Below are 19,735 nucleotides of genomic sequence, written 5' to 3'. Positions count from 1 at the left end.
TATTTATTTATTTATTTATTTATTTATTTATTTATTTATTTACTTACTTACTTACTTACTTACTTACTTACTTACTTACTTACTTATTTACAAAACACCAGGTTTGGATTATTCAAACAGCCAGTTTCCTCAAGAACATTCTCACCATCAAATTATATATACGTATATATTGCAGCTAGGGCAGGCCACATTGTTCTAACGGTGTGAATATATAACAGAAATTGAGGTCTTGGCTTCCTGGCATCTGAATATATTCATCCAATTAAGGCTAATTGATGTGGTGTGATTTCTTTTTTCTTTTGCATTGCAGGTTAAGATTCTTTACATTAGGAGATAGTCAATTCTCTTATTTGGCTTATTATCATAGTGAAGTTGAGTCTGCATAAAGGTTTCTTCTTGCATTACTCATATGACACCACCCATTTGAGCCCAGTTCCTGATGAGTACATCCACACAGTTTTCTTGGCAATAGGAAGCACTATTATCTCCATTTTTCTTGCTTGCTTTATTATATTTTTTATCCCACCTTTATTACTTTCTAATATGGTGGCAAATATAGCAAATACTCCTTCTATGCCTTAAGGCAGGGATGGCAAACTGCCGGCCTGTGGGCCAGATGCATCATACCGAAACCGTGCCCCCCCATTGCCAGCAATGGCAAATAAGTCACAACACGTCACGTGACATTGCAAGTTTGACACCCCTGCCTTAAGGGAAACCTAGAACTCAAGGTCACTGTTTTAGGACAATACTGTAATAAACATTATTTATGTGTTTTAGGAAACTTTTTCAACTGTGCAATCCAGCCTACAGCCCTGAGATTCCAAGGATGGCCCCATCCATGTCCTCTCCAAGGCTGACCTCGCCCAGCTTCCAAAACTGGCTGAGGTCAGTTAGATGCTGCCACCTGCTGAGAGCTCACATTGTGTGCCTCCACTTAAGCCCTTATGTGGGCCAGTTCATTGGAGCCACAACCTTTCCCCTGTAAAGCAGAGCATTGCCTAATAGAACTTTACGCTTCTCCTTTTCCCGTCTGTTTGATCTCCTTCTCCTCTGCAGAGAGGAAGGAGGCCCCAGCATGCAGGAGTAGACCTTACGTCGGTTCAGTTTGTCACCCAGTCCATGTACAGTAATAAACAGGCTTCCAGCCATTTTTCTGGCATTGCTTCTTTCTCTGGCAGCCACCATGACTATGAATCTTTCTTTTAAAGGAACAGTGCATGTAACTTTCAAACTGAGCTGGAGAACCTTCTCAGTAGTAGCACTCATTTCAAGGATTCTGTTATCAGCAGATTCTCTCAGCCGTAAGAAAACACAGAATTTGTTGGGCTTTTATCCAGAGTGACATCAGAGCTATCTTTTTGCTTTTAAAGAACCTCAGGAACTGCAGAAGAAACCTCGGGGGAGGCAGAGCAGAGTTCCATATGCCCTGAAGGGTGAAGTTGTTCCTGGAGAAAAATTGGCCATTAGATTCAGTAGTCAGTTTTTTTTTAAGAAAAATGCAAATAGAGCCTTTCTAGATAAATGACCCTTCCCTTAACTTTCCATTTTCTTCAAAAGTCAGTGCATTTTTTTTCTTTGTTGGGAAAGTGTGAGGAAGTCCCAAAGAGTTATTTTAATTTAAATATATATATACTACTCTTAAAGTTGAGTGGTTTTTCCCCCCCAAATACACTGAAACCACTATCTATACAATATATGAGTGATGGCAAACCTTTTAGAGACCGAGTGCCCAAACTGCAACCCCAAACCCACTTATGTATTGTCGGGTGCCAGATGGACGTGTCCCACTGGGTGGGTGTGGCCCATTGGGTGGGTGTGGCCGATTGAGTGGGAGTGGCTGCAGTGGTAATGGCAGACTGGGTGGGACTAAAAAGTTCAATCAATTCCAACTTTGCGAGATCTTGTTTTTTTCTGTCAGAAGTTGAAATTGATTGATTGATTGAACCTTTTTTTTTGCACATGGTGGCGGAGGCCTAAAGTGAAAAGGTTTTATAAAACCCAGCTGAAGGCCTAGAACTTGGGCAACGGTACGCGTGCCCACAGAGAGGGCTCTGCGTGCCACCTGTGGCACACGTGCCATAGGTTAGCCACCACGGCAATATATTAACTGTGAATCCACTAAAGCTGATATTTTAGTTTGAAGGGTTCCAGGCAAGTCATACATTAAATATGCTTTTACATATATATTTAAAAGCAAAGGCTGAGCCTGGCATGTCAGAGGCCGCGGGGAAGGCTTTTCAAGAGGAAGGACAACCTCTGGGGTCCAGCTCTAAGGTTGCCACTTGCATCCTGGAAGAAATCCCTGAGATAATTATGGTGAGGATGATTTTACCTGATTAAAGTTACTGCCTTGAATTTTAAAATATTGATCCAGGTGATTCTTTCAAACGTTAAAGGCTGCATCCCTCAAAATCAGTCCTGCCTAGGGAGGTTTCAGGCCCCCTGGGGCTCAGAAAATAAATTGCTTGCAAGAACAATCAGAAACTCTTTTTCTCCCCAAACATCTCCCAGCCAAAACCTGATAAAGATGGGGGGGGAAACCCCAAACCCTCTGGGAATATTGGAACCTGTTTGGACCACAGATTTAATTTTCCTTAATACCTACCAGAAACAGTGTGTTGCAGTCTTCCCCAAGCAGGCACCCTCCAGAAAAGTTCGGTCTGCAAAGCCAACCAGCATGATCAAAGGCTACAGTTGAAAGTGATCTTGCTAGACTTTCTGGTGAATGGAGTCTGGCTAGGGCCTAGGCAGACTCCCAAGACTAGTGCCTGTCTAGGGAAGAACATTATCAATCAGATGGCCATTGTCTCCCTTGAGAGTGGAGCTTTAATTTAGAACTCCACTCTCAAGGGAGACAATGGCCAGAAGGTAACATTCTCGTCATGACCTCTAGAGGGCAGTGATGGATATTAGAAATATGAGTGAGCTGCAGTAATTTTGGGAACTGATTATTATAGAAATATAATGATTATTATTCTAGAAATATACGTCAAGAGAAATGGATTGCCATCCTTGTGTGAACTAGAGCAGTTGAAAAATAAAATTAAAATGGCCCAAAATTAAAGAACACGTCCCCCCAGGAGATGGCATCATTAAAAAGTTTTCAACAAATTGTGTATCACACCAGACAGTCAGAATTTCTGTATTTATTCTTTGGGATGAAGAATGGCAAATAGTCTGGGAGACGATTTGTATGCTGCCATTCCCTGGAGTGCTTCCTCACTAGCCCCTGTTTGCTCCCCAGGTCCATTCCAAACAATTTGAATGAATTGCAATTGTCTTTGCTGTTCCTATCATCAAATGACATACTGAGATCACAAAGAGAGCTCTCAGACGGTCAGTTGCCCCCTCCCCTGACTGCCAAAGGTTTTGGAGAAACAGAATATCCTCCTCCTCACAGGATGCAAAAAAAAGGAAATAAAACCACTGCTCTGCTTCATAAATGCACACCCATGTTGTTATGATGAAAAGCTAGGAGAAGGATGGTGATTTGCAAAGTAAGGAAAAAAGTGTGTGTGTGTGGGGGGGAAATGTCCAAGTTTCCATCACTTTATTGCATTTGAAAGTGAACTTGATTGCTTTCTATTGGAAAAGTGTGCTTTGCCAAATACATCTAAGCATGTTTGCATGCTGCAATAATAGACCGAGCAAGAAAAAGTGTTAAATAATGTAGACAGGATCCAGGAATTTCATTTCAAAATACAGGTCAGGTTGGTTGAATTGCTGAATCCTACAGCTATTCCTTCCTACATAATAAACCAGAGAGAGAGAGTCAGCCATTGGAGTTTTGCCTGATTCTCCTTCTCTGCTGAGGGGGACAGAGTGCAAAGCAACAGGTTGCTTAGGGGATTTTTTTGGGGGGGTGGGTGGGTTAGGGTTAGGCTTAGGAAGCAAGGAGATAAGAATCCCTCCCAATGGGAGAACAGAATGCCCACACATTTGAGCAGTGCAAAATTGCTTAATTTCGATTTCAAATAAACTGGCATAGGGTCAAAAACACCCCCACCACCCCCAGTTCGACAGAGGTGTTTAAGAAGTTAAGAAGAAATAGGGCAATTTGATCCATGCATTTATGAAGGTAGATTGTATAAATCAGGAAGTGCAACACGGTGCTCAAAATGTTACTGTTTTAAAAAACAGGTCCTAGGTCTCTTTCTACTGTCGTGTAAAGATACCAACCACACCGTCCTCTCAGTGGAGTCTGAGTGTCTAGGGCTGTTCAAAGCAATGAAAAGGGAGAGTTTGGAAACACATAAGCCCAAAGGAAGCCACTTTCAGCAAAGCATATGAACCTGCTGCGCTCATTGCAAGGCTTTTAAAGGTGCAGAAGGAAGCCTTGCCTAGATGTGCACATGCACAGAGATCCCATCTGGCACGATTACCAGCAAAGCAGCTCTGGGTGCACATAGTCCCATCTGGGAAGGCAGCCAGGGACAATTTTCAAACTAGCCCCCCAGCCTTGCAAAGGACAGGGCAACATTGAAATGGAGGAACCAAAGATAATCCTGATCTAAGAAAAGATATTTCCCCCCAAAAAACTACAATCAATAGTTCTTAATACTTGTTCTTCCTTCCTATTTTTTTCTGAGCAGCAAGCACATCAAGCTTTAATATAGTAGTAAATATCATTTTCTCCTCCTATGAATTCTTCTATAGGTAAACATTTTGTACCAAAGAAAAAATTGGTACAAATGTTTGTATTTTGCAACCCTTACAATTCCAGCAATTGTTAATATGTTTCTCATGGTTTTGCTATTAGTAAGTTATGGGAAGCAACTATGCAGAACAACAGAACTCTTCCCCTTAACTGCTAATGGAGACCTATTTAGAACTTAGTTTGTTCTGGGTAAATGTGTGCTAAATTGTCTGAATACTGAGATTTCACCCCCTGATAACTGGCCCATCTTTCTGAATAGCCATTCAGTTTTTCGTGCCTAAGAAAGGACGGCCGTGAAGTTCCTGTTTCATATTTCATACAAACTTAGAAATTGGCATTTGCTTACTACACTGAATAGCTGGTCACTAACTTTGGCACCCAGTAGCAATTCATGCATTTGCATTGTACCCCTAGTTTTCTCATAGCACGGTTTGCTTCTCAGCTACAAATTGGTGCATCCAATTGTCAAAGGAAAAGCCACTGTAATTAAGTCTGCTTAAGTAGTGATTATGAGCACTATAATACATTGGAGGGGAGTGTAGCTGTAGAGGAAGCTGCCTGCTTCCTTTCTATCTGCAGGGCTTTTCTGAGCTACCCTTACTTAGATTGAAAAGGCAAAGTACTATTATCTTGGCTCTGGTAGAGGATAATCCTGATACAATAGTCACATCAGTCTTACTTTCTGCTGTAAGAAAGAAAGAGAGAAAGAGAAAGAGAAAGAGAAAGAGAGAGAGAGAGAAAGAAAGAAAAAGAAAGAAAGAAAGAAAGAAAGAAAGAAAGAAAGAAAGAAAGAAAGAAAGAAAGAAAGAAAGAAAGAAAGAAAGAAAAGAGTTCCCCCTCGCAGGATCAGTTCTAATAGCAGAACATATTAAACCTTGTTTTCTTGCCCCTGTTTTAATGGATAAAGTTCACTTCCCAAAGTGGGAAGGCAGAAGTTTGTAGAATGGTGGACAGAGGTTTTGAGCACTGACATCCTCCGGTAATTTCTCTGGGATCTGAAGTCACTGAAAAGTACTGCTAAGGCACAGCTGGACTCACATGGCACATTACGTTCTGCTTTGATGTTTTATTTGCTGGGTGGTTCAGAAGGTCTGGAAAAATTGGCATATAAATTTATCTGTAAAATTCTTCCCAGGCTGCTGCTTACCTCTGAATACAACTGTCCCTTCCAGGCACTGCCACGGTGTATACATTTCTGGATGAGTAATAAGAGAGCAGGTCAAAGAAGCAAAGGGATCCTTGTTAAAGGAAGACAGCAAAGAGTGAAATCATTAGTGGGCTGGTTCAGTGTGATCAGTTTACATGCTGCAATAAGTCATATTATTATTTTTCTTTTTCCATTCAATTGTATCTGGTTGTCGGAGACTGCCTGAACAAGTCCCCTGCAGTTGGCAAGGTTTTTCAGAAGTGATTTGCCATTGCCTCTTTCCCAGAGCTGAGAGAAAATGACTAGCCCAGAGTTATCCAGCTGGCTCTAGAACTCAGGTTTCTAGCCTGATGTCTTAACCATTACACCAAACTGTCTCTTGATCATATCCTTAATCACAGACTATTGAATAAATCACATTTTGGAGGGTTCATATTGTGCTATGGCAGCAGACACTGCCTATGAACTGTCATGACTAGAATAATTCTCTAAAGCAGGGGTCTCCAGCCTCGGCAATTTTAGGCCTTGTGGACTTCAACTCTCAGAATTCTCTGCCCCGCCCCCCCTGGCATGGCTGGCTGGGGAATTCTGGGAATTGAAGTCCACAAGTCTTAAAGTTGCCAAGGTTGGAGACCCCTGCCTAAAGCAAACTCAAAGAAACTATGTAGCACGACCTAATGTAGGAACCAGTCTATGTCTTGAAAAGATTGTGAACAGCTCAGACCCAAACTGGGATAATGAGAAGGGGTACAATTATTTCCTCAGTAGAAAGTTAGCCCGTCAAACAGTAAGCGTGGTGGTGGAAGGGTTGGCCCTGTAGGATGGGTGCCGACACAACTACTAACTGTCCACAAACGGGATGCAGTGTCATTGAAAAACACTAGCAAATCTAATGTGAAAGAAGGTTTCATGAATCACTAACTAGATTAATACTTGTTCTAAGGCCATGGTGCAATTTTTTTGATTCTGGCATCTTGGGCAATGTGAACCCAGTTGTGATATGTGATCCTATCAATGATGGTTTATTGGACAAAAGTAATTAAACAAGCATGGCTCATCTTCTGTTCCCTGAGCTAAGGATATCACTGATAAGAAATGTCCTTTCCTACTCCTTCAATATGTTTTATGTTTATCAACAGAGATAGAAAGTTGTAAGAGTTTTTGTCTGGAAAGGCATGACTAATCTTGCCTTCATCTCTTTCTATGCTGCTCTCTGAGCTGTCCTTTGCCTTTTCATAGAATAGTGGTCACTTACTAGATGAAAGGCAAATCCATCCAGTCTTTTTAAAATAGCCCAGCCGGTAGTTTAAAAAAAAATACTTGTGATCTTCTGCTCGCAATGGCTATAAAGAACAGTGCAGGCTGTCTTTTATACTGTTGGCTTGAACCTATCACAATGAATGATCAATAATCTCCTACATCTTTCAAGTTCCAGTGCTCCAGCCTTTTGTAGCCCAAAGTGTAAGTGTTCTACATCCTTGACAGAGTGCGCTTGCTCTGTAATCCTGCACGGTCACATAGCTCACACTTGCTCAACAAAGGGAGTGTTCCACCACCATCATTTTAATAAGTTGTAATAAAGCCTTTATTTGGAGGAGGAGGATTCTTGTCTCCAGTGATCACGTCATACAGCCCATATGGGCTGCAACTCACAGGTTTTGACTTTGATTAGGAGAATTCCATGAGCCCAGAAAAGGCAATTTGCACAAGACAGCTGTCAAATTCTGCCTGAACATCTACTCATCTTTATGTGTGGGTGTGGAGGCACACTTTTGAGTGAGTGTTGAGTCCTGGCAACTGTCTGGAGAAGCCCCTGTTTTCTGGGCAGGATTTTTGGAAGTGGTTTGCCATTGCATTTTTCCTATAGCTGAGAGAAAATTATTGGCACCCAGTTGGCTTCATGCCAAATTCAGAACTAGAACTCACATCTCCCAGTTTCTGGCTTGTTGCCTGGCTCTCCTATCACATCTATTATCACCGAATTCCTGTGCCTCTTACATTGCCAATATGAAAAGGAGAATCAACTATTTTAAGGGGGAAAAACATATGGGGGAGGGTATATAAAAAAGGAGAAATAAGAGCAGCTTAATAAGGATTGAACACGCTTTGTGTGCATGGAATGTTGACTACAGATAAGATGAGAAATGAACCATCTAGGGAAGGAGAATAGCGCGGAACAAAATGAAATTCTGACAGATACCTTCCACATCGCAACATTTATTTAGAGGTGTTAACTGTAAGATCAAAGAACACCTTGCATGTTATCCAAAAAGTTATCGGCAAAAATCTACAGGGCCTTCAATCAATTTGCAGGTGCGCATATCCCTTTCACAGTTATACATTTTTCTAAAGTTAATCAAGCCACTTAGTGAGGGGAGTGTTAGCCTTTTTTATTTCTTAGTTCTTCATGGCTTAACAAGCTCCCAGAAAAGGAACTGTGTGTTCACCTGATCTCTTGGCAAGTTTCATTAGTTGACAGTTGAACCATTGAAGAGTTACAAGAAAATCCTCCTGCATTACAGCTGGGCTTACCCGGCATCTCTATAATTGCTAGAGAAAGCTGGCATCACTTAATGGCCAGAGAGGCAAGGAAATATAACTGCAGCTCAAAGGTGGCCTTCTCAGCATGAAAAGAACTGGCTGGGTGAAGATTCATTCAGGAACAATTCAAAATAGGGTTGAAGTAAATAACGATGTAGGACAGACATGTCAAACACAAGGCCCGGGGGCCAGATCCGGCCCACAAAGTGGTTTCATGTGGCCCATCATCCTGGAAACAGTGAGGGAATGGCCCCCACTGCCTTGGCCCTGGCCCAGAGACCCTTCTCCTGCCAGAGACCCTCAGATCTGTCCCACTCCTGCCCAGGCCCCCATAGGCACCCTTGATGCCAATGATGCAGAGCTGGCCACGCCCACCCAGTAGGCCATACGCACTCCAGCCACGCCCACCCAGTAGGCCACGCCCACCCGGCCCCTTGAGGGCAACCGCAATGCTGATGCGGCCCTCAATGAAATTGAGTTTGACACCCCTGAGAGGAAAGGAGCTGAATTCACTGTCTTTGCTGGGAGCTTGGATGGCAGTATTTCCTTCGGCACACGGAAAGAAAATTCTGCGTTTATACTGATTATTTGATGGATGATAGGCATTCTGCAACCCCAGATGCTGGGATTACCTAAGAAAAGAGTCAAGCCAGATCTTGGCTATAGATTGCATCCAGATGAGTCATAAAGGCAAGCCAAAGTAGCAACAATACTGACGTGCTATAACTGACTTTACAATCGGCACATCAGTTGCTTTTAGAATATGAAGGGGATGGTTGGTTAAGAAATATGCAATCTAGTCCTGTACCATTAGCATTTCCTTTGATTAAGTTGGAATTGTAGCTAAAAATCTCATCAATGTTGAGGAAGTGGACTTATTAGGAGGTCCATCAGAAAAAAGTTCCGGATCCTGTTGAATTCCAAGAAGCCTAAAAAGGGTTTGTGCCTGATTTTACCAGTGTTTCCCCCAATGACCTGTTAGGCAGAATATGGAACATGCCAGGGGACTTGATACCCATAGGACCTGGATAAGCAGCAGGACTTGAAGTTTAAAAACACCCAACTTTGCTAAGGCTCAACATAAAGCCCATTAGAAGATCTATATTGCTATATCTGCAGCAATGTTGTGAGGGGTGATAATCCCCTCTGTCTTCAGAAATCTGCTATAGGATTCTCCGAGTCTTGCTATGATAGTTTCAGGATTGGTTGGTTGGTTGGGGTAAAATTTCCCATAGTTGACCTTAGCCCTATCAAGAATTGTTCTAGAATCAACAGAAAGCTTGTTTTGGTTGGATTGAGATTTGTTTCTCACTATCCAACCTGACATTCTCAAAACACTCAATCTGAATTCTGCTGTATATCCAAGGAGAATCAGAGCGGAAATACAAAACTGGGGGGGGGGGAAATCATCTGCATATTGATGATACCTCTCCCTGACCAATAAATAATTCCTACAAGAGCTTCATATAGATATTACATTGGACAGATGAAAGTGGCAAAGTTGTTTAAATCTGGTGTTGCTTGTCAGGAGTTCTCATAAACTGATTACTTGACCCTGGGACACTGCGAGCATCATAAATATGAACCAGTCGCCAAGTGTCTGAATTTTCATCATGTGACCCTGGGGATACTGCAGTGGTCATAAGCGTGAAAAACAGTCATGAGTCACTTTTTTCAGTGTCATTGTAACTTTGAACGGTCACTAAATGAACTGTTGTAAGTCAAGGATTACCTGTAGGTATATATCTATAATTTTCTTTCCTGTATGGGTGGCTATAGGATTTCTTTAGATTTAGAAGCTTGAGGAAAATACGTAGTTCAGTTGCCTAGCACCTGTTTTACATTCAGAAGGCTGAAGGACTGAGAAAGAGTTCTACCTCAAGAAGAGTTACTCCTAGTTGGGATCAGTTAGTTCATAGTTATTTGAAAATCAGCTTTGTGGTAAGTGGTGATTTGTTCTAGCTTGGATTTGTAGAAAAAAATGGTTGTGAAAAATCACGCTACGTCAGAAATCAGACATTACAAAGCCCTACGCACAGAGATTCTTTTAAACCAAAACACAGACTCCATTGTTCTTTAGTGTAATACACGAAACATAAGATAGGCTGTCATAATGTTTCTGAAGACATGGCACTTGATCCCAGATCTGATGTTTAACTGGGAAAAGGGGCTTTTCCACAACTATATGGCTCAGTGGTTCTGAAAGTTAATGGTATCACAGCCCCCCCCCTAAAATCCTATAATAAATTGTGCAAACCCATAAATAAATCTAATCATTTCACTGCAGTGAAGATTAGGCAGGAAACAAATACCTTTGTTTTTAATAATTCTGTGCATTGGAGAGGTCTCAGCTTGTGTTGCAAGATGTCAATAGAATAGAATAGAATAGAATAGAATAGAATAGAATAGAATAGAATAGAATAGAATAGAATAGAATAGAATAGAATAGAATAGAATAGAATAGAATAGAATAGAATAGAATGGAATGGAATAGAATAGAATGGAATGGAATGGAATGGAATGGAATGGAATAGAATAGAATAGAATAGGAGCCAGAAGGGACCTTGGACGTCTTCTAGTCCAGCCCCCTGCTTGAGCAGGAGAACATTTACCATCTCAGACAAGTGACTGTCCAGTCTCTTCTTAAAAACCTCCAGTGATGGAGCGACCACGATTTCTGGAGGCAAGCTGTTCCAGTGGTTAATTGTCCTCACTGTCAGGAAGTTTCTCCTTAATTCCAGGTTGCTTCTCTCTTTGATCAGTTTCCAACCATTGTTTCTTATCCTGCCCACTGGTGCTTTGGAAAATAGTTTGACGCCCTCTTCTTTGTGGCAGCCCCTCAAATACTGGAATAGTGTTATCATGTTGTCCTGTTTCTTCTTTTCTTTAGACTAGCCCAGGGATAGGCAACCTTGGCTCTTTTATTATCATTTTATTGGGGGTTTTATTAATGTATTTATTGTTTTTTATGGGCATGTATTTAATAACTTTTTAATTTTTGTAACTTTATGTTTTATTCTTGCCCTGTACACCGCCCTGAGTCCTTCGGGAGAAGGGCGGTATAGAAATATTAATAAATTAAAATTAAATTAAATTAAATTAAATTATGACTCGTGGACTTCAACTCCCAGAATTCCTGAGCCAGCACAGTCATAAAAGAGCCAAGGTTGCCTACCCCTGGACTAGCCAAACCCAAGTCCTGCAGCCGTTCTTCATATGTTTTAGTCTATAAGCCTGTGATCATTTTAGTTGCTCTTCTCTGAACTGTTTCCAAGGGTACAGCGTACAGCTAAAAAAAAGGCAGGATATCTATGACAGTGTGATTGAGGCTCCACCTGTTCTTTAATGTTTCATGGAGCTTTGAGTCCATCATTGTGGCTGCCATCTTTTATCTTTTTTTCTTCAATAGCCTTGTTTTGTGGAAGCCCCACCACAGGAATGCCCAGGCAAAGCATAGCAGGAGTTGACAGTGTCTTCAGCATCTGGGTGCCGGCAAAGCAAAGCAGGAGGGCTGTCAAAATTGCTTGGCCAAGGCAACAGCTGGTTCACCAAGCAGGGAACCAAGGCCAGAGGGAATTTGGATGGTGCTCCAACTTTGCCTGGGCAAATCAGGTTTGAAAAGAATGGACAACCCCCTCTAATTTCTTCCTGACATCTCATGGGGAGGGTCACACTCTACAATTGACAGCCGTTCCCATCAGTCTTGACTTTTTACACAATTCTTCTCCCCACCCCTCCTTTTCTTGATTATTTTTCTCCCTTCCCTTCTCTAAACATCTCTCTGCTTTGTTTATGGATCTAGACATAATTTCCTTTGCCATCGTAACTATAATGTCTGACTTTAAAATTGCAGCACTGCTTGCGGATTTAGGTTACTCAGCAAGTTCCTCCTGGCCTGATAATATGTACAAAGTGAAGATGGCCTCTGCTTTTCTAAACAGATCATGAAAACAAGGCATAATGACGCTGGTTGTTTTAGCAATTGACTAGAATTTTATTTTAAACTGCAATTTACGATTTTCCTCTAATATAGATCAGGAATTTTCTAAAGTAAAGTGAAAGGCCTTTGAGGGCCTTTGGAATAGACTATGTTTTCCCATTTTTTTAAAATAGTAAGTAGTTTTGATTTTTAGTGGTCTTTTGATTTTACTATGTTTTATGTGTAAACTGCTAGTGTAATATTTTTTCAGTAAATAAATGCATGAAATAAGTAAATAAATTGTAAGCCACTCAGTCACTTTTCAGTGAGATAGGCAGCATATAAATTTAATTTAAAAATGAATAAATTCGTTAGATACATTCTACTTGTGTCCCCCTTCCGTTTTCTTACTGATCATTTTCCGCTCTTACGTCTAACTCAAAATGCATGAGAACTCTTCCATTATCCATGCGCTTGCTTTTTTTTTCTAATTGTTCCTTTTGCAATCTCAGTTTAACAACAGCCAGAGGTAATTTTTGTGGGATTCCTATGGAGGCTTTTTAGAGTCTTGAGAGTGACTTCTGAACAGTCTTTCAAGCATTATTAGTTTGTGTCTGATTTACATGAGTAGAAAATACGTGTATTCATTCATAAGCTTTTGTTTCACTTTCACTGCTTGGTTTTCTGATAAAGTGACTTGGAGCAATGTGAGAAGAGAATCCAGCTCTCCTGTTTGTAAATACTAAAGAACGCTTTACTTGATTTCATCCAAGAATAATTAATTAGATTGTCTGGGAATACTATAGGTCAGCAACATCTGTCTGGCAACAGATTTGCCATTCCTATCATACCTGGATAACTTTTTAATATCCTTAGCAATACATACTGCAGTCGTGTTAGCCTGCAGCTATGACGCATTCCATATACTGTATTTAATTGCAGCTCAGTCATTCCATGTATTTGAATAAAAACATTCCTAAGAGCAGCCCACACATCACATAGTTAGATTTTAAAATGTTGCTCTACTTTCTAGAGAATACATCTATCTACATGGTTGCAGATTTGCATAACACAGATACCGCAGAAGGATATTCTGGAAAACTGATTGTGCAAAATAAGGGCTTTTTAATTGTCTTGGCAGTATGTATTTTTCCTGGTCTGCTAGGCAAAGCAAATAAGTCTGCCAGGTTTTAGCCTGATCTGTTTAAAGTTGAAGTATTAATTATGCATTATTTTGTAACCCTTTGTGCATAGCCACAACAGATTATGCATTTATTTATAACCTTCTGGTATCTGATAGGGAAGGAAATGAAAGACTTCAGGAGGCTTGGAGGAAGCTGCATTTAGTGTTGGATCTGAAGATAGCAAGAGATGCTGGCATTGTGAAACAGATTGTCCCAATAGGATATCTACTATAATTTCAGGCTTTGAGGGACTTTCCTGGAGGACGCAGAACGCTCCACATCACCCTTTGAAAATGGGCAGAAAATAGCCAGATCTAACCGGCGATCAAACCGGTCAGTCCTAGAGGAGATCAATCCTGACTGCTCTTTAGAAGGCCAGATCCTGAAGCTAAAACTCAAGTACTTTGGCCACCTAATGAGAAGGAAGGACTCCCTGGAGAAGAGCCTAATGCTGGGGAAGATTGAGGGCAATAGAAGAAGGGGACGACAGAGAATGAGGTGGCTGGATGGAGTCACTGAAGCAGTAGGCGTGAGCTTAAATGGACTCCAGAAGATGGTAGAGGACAGGAAGGCCTGGAGGAATGTTGTCCATAGGGTTGCGATGGGTCGGACACGACTTCGCAGCTAACAACAACAACCTTTGTTATCATTGCATTGTGATTTATTCAAGCTTTCTGAAGTAGGATGAAAATTATATACAAAATGGAGGATTTAACCTCTATGTGTAGCAGACAGAGATAGTCTCATTCTTGTTTTTCCATCTTTCAGCCACCCAAAGTTCAGAGTGTAGAGAAGAAGAGGCAGCAGCTGCTATGATCCAGACACTGGGCTTCCTTCTGTTGCTGGCTGGGAGAGCGACTACATCTACCACTACCAATCCCCGTGTGAAGCTCTCCTTCCATGGTAAGGATGGGATAAGAGGTGGGAAGGCAAGAGAGTTTCTCTTGAATGGAAATCAAGTTTGGTTCTGTTGAATCTCTTGTATTCTGATAGAACAATACTCTTGTCACCGGGATGGGGTGAATGGCGTTAAGGGGAAAGTCTTCTCGAGATGAGCCATGAAACATTAAGTGGAGATAGAGCTGATCTTTGTGCAAAATAAGATCTGGGACTAAATGTGACAGCTACAGTATACAGCTACAGTATATATAGACGTTTTGCCTCTTGGGAGGACTCATTTGCCCCTTTTCCTCTGCTGTACACCTGGGACACACAAATTGTGTCCCAAATCTTTAGGCTGTAACTAGGGTAAAAAAAAAAAGCCTGATCTGTATTTGGACAAGAAAAATCTGTTGATCAGAATAACCTTTTTTTTTAATTAGTAAAGTGAAACTGGGCTGTATTCCTACCTCCAAGTCCCGTGAAGCATACAGCAACTTTCCTTAATTGCATGGCATGATCCCTCAAGGGAATTGAGGTCTGTACTGAGTTCAAATCAACTATTGTGAATTTATGGTAAAGATGGACATGCCTAAGAATTTGAGGTTTATGCAAATCTGAATTCTCGGGAAATCCAAAATAGAAAATTGATTTGCTTCTAATATTAGTGTTTAAGTGGTGATGTTAATAATAGTAGATTTTGATTTGTGTCATGCTAGGTCTAGTTAGATTGGCCAGTGAAGACGTAATCACAATTGCTGTTGAACTTCATTCTTTCCCCCAAACACCAGTCCTATCAACTGCCCAAATCTGGTGACGTGCTGGAATTGTTTATCTCAAACTTTAATTTCCTGAAATTGTTGGCCAGAGAAAGTTGTTCAGTTTTCAAATTCTTAACCTAAGTCTTTCAGGTAAGGACTATGAATTGTGGGATGGGAAGAAATGTTGTCCATGAGGTGGAGGAAGACGCCATACATGGGAAGAAGTGAGAGCAGATGGGCTTTTTGAAGGTGAAGCACTCATTCTAAGCAGGAAAGCTTGGAGAATATAGATCATTTTTCTTTTATTCCAAAAACTTGGTTTTAAGTTGACCCAAAGTCAGATTAGATTGACCAATATGGCATTGCACTTCTCAAAGGAAAGCAGTTGTCTATTCTGGTCATTTACTGCAGTTGGAAATCAGAGAAATCAGAATTGCTGGATGGCATTGGTGTCCAGTTTAATTTACCTCAGTTTAAACTGAAGTAGGTTAACCGGGGAATAAACTGGAGGCCAAAGCGCAAATAAGCTAAACTGGAGTAAACTGAACTCATTTCAGTTTAACCTACTTTGTGGGGTTATTGGAAGAAAAAACAGATGCTGGGAGTGTAGCGTATGCAGCCTTTTGCTCCTAGAAAAAAAAAGGCAGGATACAAATTTAATGAAATAAATAAGTTGGTGCAGCTGATCCGGCTGTGACTTCTCTGTCAGCCCTTGCAGTTGACATCGGCAACAGCTCATTAGCGGGTGGACGACTCCCCTGCCAGTCACTTTCTTTCACTTTCTCACAATGGCTTATTTGTTCCTGCTGCTGAAGGCAGATTAGGCTCTGGGTGTAAAGAAAGAGGCCTTTCTCTGAGCAGAGGCCTGTTGTGCTGGGAGATTAATGTCACGCTGGTTGAGACTGGTAACCTATTAAAATTGGTGGGACCAATCAAAGAGCGGACTGAAAAGAGGGGTGTTAAGGGTGGGATTTGATACAGGCAGAAATTGGATTTGGGATGGGGGGCAATCAGATTATAATAGCAGTTTCCTCCACAGCCAGCTCTCTGTCAATGGCTTGTTGAATGGCTCTACGTTGGAGCAGGTTAATCACAAACTGCTGAGGTGAATCCTGGATTCAGAAATGCCATTACTTGCATTTTTCAGCATACACACACACACACACACACACACACACACACACACACACACAGATACCCCTTGAGTCCAAGGCAATGCTTGGTGCAAAAAAGGGGGGATTTTCTGCTGTCCAACAAGAGACAATGTTTGTTGGGTGAAAAAAAATAAGCTGGTGTGCTTGCTTGTTTCACACGGAAGACATAGTTTCCAGGCTAGTAAACAACAGGCCATTTAAAATGTGTAGAAATCCCTATAAATGGGTGAAATGGGTAAGTCATTTGTGTTTGTCAAAAAGAAGACAGATTTAAAGGTTATCTTCCTAATATCTTTACAGCCCAAGGGCTTTTACCAGTTCAGGCTATAGGACTTTTCCACTTGCTTATGATTGCTGGTTTGAATGCAGCAAAGTGACAGGAATATTCAAGGATTTAATGATAATTTAAGACATGAGTAGTGTGAATTAAAAAATATAGGAGTGAATAGGGCTCAGAAGCCAGAGGATGGCTTTGGGCACCTAATATTTATCCGTAGAGGCTTAGATGCAGAAAAGCCTTTTGATAAAATATATTGGCAAATAGTTATTTGTAAATTTTTTCATTTGTTTTTTTTTGGTAGGAACTCTGAAAATGCATTATTTGTTTCAAAAAATATTAGTGAGAACTAATGGGAATTTTATCAGAGAGTGATGTACAGCAGGCTGTCCTCTCTCAGCTTTACTGTTTGGTTTGCATTTGGAAACTTAAACTTGTGCAAATTGGCAGCAGAGATATTTAGTTTGTCGTTTTCAGGGAAGGAGAACATAAAGTGCATGTGATGACCCAAGTCACAGCACAGAGGCAATTCAGTCAGCAGGCAATTCAAACCACTCTTTAATTGCTCCAAATATTCCCCAAATGCTCCCACATTTCTGGCAAGCCTCCAAACAAAGGAAGACACACACCCCTTCAGCCGCCTCTGGCTGCAAGTAGTTTCACATATAGTCTAATTAGAAGAGGAATTTACTCAAGGCCATGAAGATAACAAGGAATGACACATACATCATAAATATAACGAGTCTGTGTGAAACCAAAATATAGTCCAAGGTCTTTGAACATCCAAGCAACAGTCAGTCAGTCCAATGTCAGAGTTTCTGGGTTTCCAAGCAGAAATCACAAAACAAGAAATCAGCAATAATACACAAAACTCCAAGGAATCAGCATTTGTTCCCGACAAATGCCTCTCCCCACACCATCTCCTTAAATCTCAGTCTCCAGGTGTGCCTTGTGGAGAGGGGCGGGCCACTCTCCTCCCAAGTAGTTGAGCCTGCCTGTGTTTTTCCCACCTTCTCTCCACTCTCCGTGCTCTAGGATCAGGAGGGGGTGACCCTTGCTCTTCGCCTGAACTCTGTCTCTCCTGTTCATCCTGTCCCAATCCTAAAAGACCCTGGCCTGCCTTGGCCTACTCTTCCCCACATTCCTCTGAAGCCACAGACACCTCTCCCTCGATCTCCATAGGGTCCCGTTCCAGCTCATTTTCCTCCGCAGATTCAGGCTTCGGCATGACAGTGCAGTACTTTGTACAGTACAGTAGAGTACTCAAATGATCAGTTAGATTTAGGGATAGAGTTCAGATTAAGGTTACATCATCACTGACAAACCTCAATCTTCCATATCAATTAAGTGATGTTTTTTGAGATTTCTTTGATACATTATTAACTGATCTGAAATAGGATTGAAGTTTTGAAGGACCCCTCTGGACAGTTTTGAGGTGGTCAAAGATCAAATTCGACTAAAGTCTCTCTCTCTCTCTCTCTCACTCTATCTCTCTCTCACACTCTCTCTCCGTGTCTCTCTCTGTGTGTGTTTGTTTGTGTGTCTATCATCTCTCTCTCTCTTTCTCTCATGAGCATGTGTGCATCAACATATTAACACTTCTTAGGTATTGGAGATTGATATTCAGAAAATAGGGATTCATCCTTGTGTTAGCTTCCAGCATACCAAGTCTGATTTGATCCCCATGATCACTGTATTTGATCACTGTATTTGTATGCAGAATTTCATTCTGATATGGACACATCACAGTAAAGCCATTCAATCATTTTCTTAAGTCTGTTTTTATCTTTGAACAAATAATTTCTTATTATTCCACATGGACCCAATGGGCAAGTAGCAGAATGGCACTCCTACATTTTTCATAGGTCATGAACATGATTACCAGAACCATTTATACAAAATTTCACCAGATGGACTCTTGGAATGCACAAATGGAGTTAGTCACCTACCACAGTCTGCAGCAAGTATGATTCTTTGTTCCCTGCATAGAAGGTATACAAGTACCCATAATGAAATAGCATTAAACCATCAATATTTTGTTCTTTTCATTTCTTTAGCTTGCCTTACACTTGGTTGGCTTCGTCTGATTCTCTTCCTTCTGGCCTGCAGAATATAAATAGAATGGTATATTTTTGTAGTTATGTAACAGTCCATCTTCTATTTTCTCTCCAGACTTGAAGATGAGACATGGGCTGCGCACCTATGAGTTGGAACGCTCTTGTTGCTACGATGCGCTGCTCCTGGATGAAGAAAGGGGACGGCTTTTTGTGGGGGGGAAAAACTACATGGTATCACTGAGCTTGGACAACATTAGCAAGCATGACAGGAAGGTAACAAGTCTATGTACTGCAGCGGGCCTCTACCTCAACTTGTCTCCTCCAGGGATGTTGGATTACATCCATCCCCAATGGCTTGTGTTGCCTTGGAAAGACACAATGTAGTGGCTACCCTAGCTAAATATTCCTTCTCCTCCCTTTTGTTAAGGAGGAGGGAATGATTATCCCACAAAAGTTTGTGGGAGGAGATTTGGCCCAGTTTATATAGGTCCCACTATCCATGAGATGGGCAGCAAATAAATGTAACAAATAAAATCTATTTGGAGATTACCCACGACCGACTAAATGCTGTAAACTGCTTGGGTCTGAGAATTTGGTAGGATACAACTGTTTTATTAAGAATAAGGAAGAAAATTATTCAGACGTTTTAAAATGTTTGTTGGTGGGATACAACTGTTTTATTAAGAATAAAGAAGAACATTATTCAGACGTTTTAAAATGTTTGTTCTCCAATGGCCTGTTCTGGTTTGGAATTTATTGCAGCTTTCTCGTCCCTGAGAAAAGAGACATTCTTCTCAATGAGCCTCACAAAATGTCTTGGGGAAGGTTCCCTGCTTAATGACATGGGATGGAGGGTGCGGGGAGGGTGCTGTTACGCTCTATCGTGGACTATCGATGCAAACTGCATTCCAGCCCAGCAGGAGAAAGGCTTTGAGGACACAATACAGCTAAACCACCTTTGACCCCTTTCTTCTGAAACACCAGTTTTCTGTGGCAGCACCTCAGTTTGTGGAATCTCTGCTTCAAGAGATTAGTTCATTCACTGCTCAGTTTCTGCACATTAGCTGTTTAATTTTTAAAATAAGAACCAAGGCTCTTATTGCTTTTTGTCAGATTCTTTTTGCAATACCTATGGTCAAGCACTTTGTTGTTTTCA

At 41.2% G+C, this 19,735-nt stretch overlaps 1 protein-coding gene across 1 annotated transcript in view; it reads left to right on the top strand.

Annotated features, from left to right (window-relative positions):
- The window catches only part of SEMA3B (semaphorin 3B), a 45,932-nt gene that overhangs the window by 2,006 nt on the left and 24,191 nt on the right, over positions 1–19,735 (top strand). Inside the window, exons 2-3 of the mRNA XM_083356641.1 lie at positions 14,220–14,354; positions 18,695–18,852. Coding sequence (XP_083212767.1) covers positions 14,264–14,354; positions 18,695–18,852 — 249 coding nt within the window. The 5' untranslated portion in view covers positions 14,220–14,263. The remainder of the gene's footprint in view (positions 1–14,219; positions 14,355–18,694; positions 18,853–19,735) is intronic.

The sequence above is a fragment of the Vipera ursinii genome (genome assembly GCF_947247035.1).
Source record: "Vipera ursinii genome assembly, chromosome: 2".
Lineage (NCBI taxonomy): Eukaryota > Metazoa > Chordata > Lepidosauria > Squamata > Viperidae > Vipera > Vipera ursinii.
Note: the sequence above shows the minus strand (reverse complement) of the source record. Positions and strands in the feature narration are given on the sequence as shown.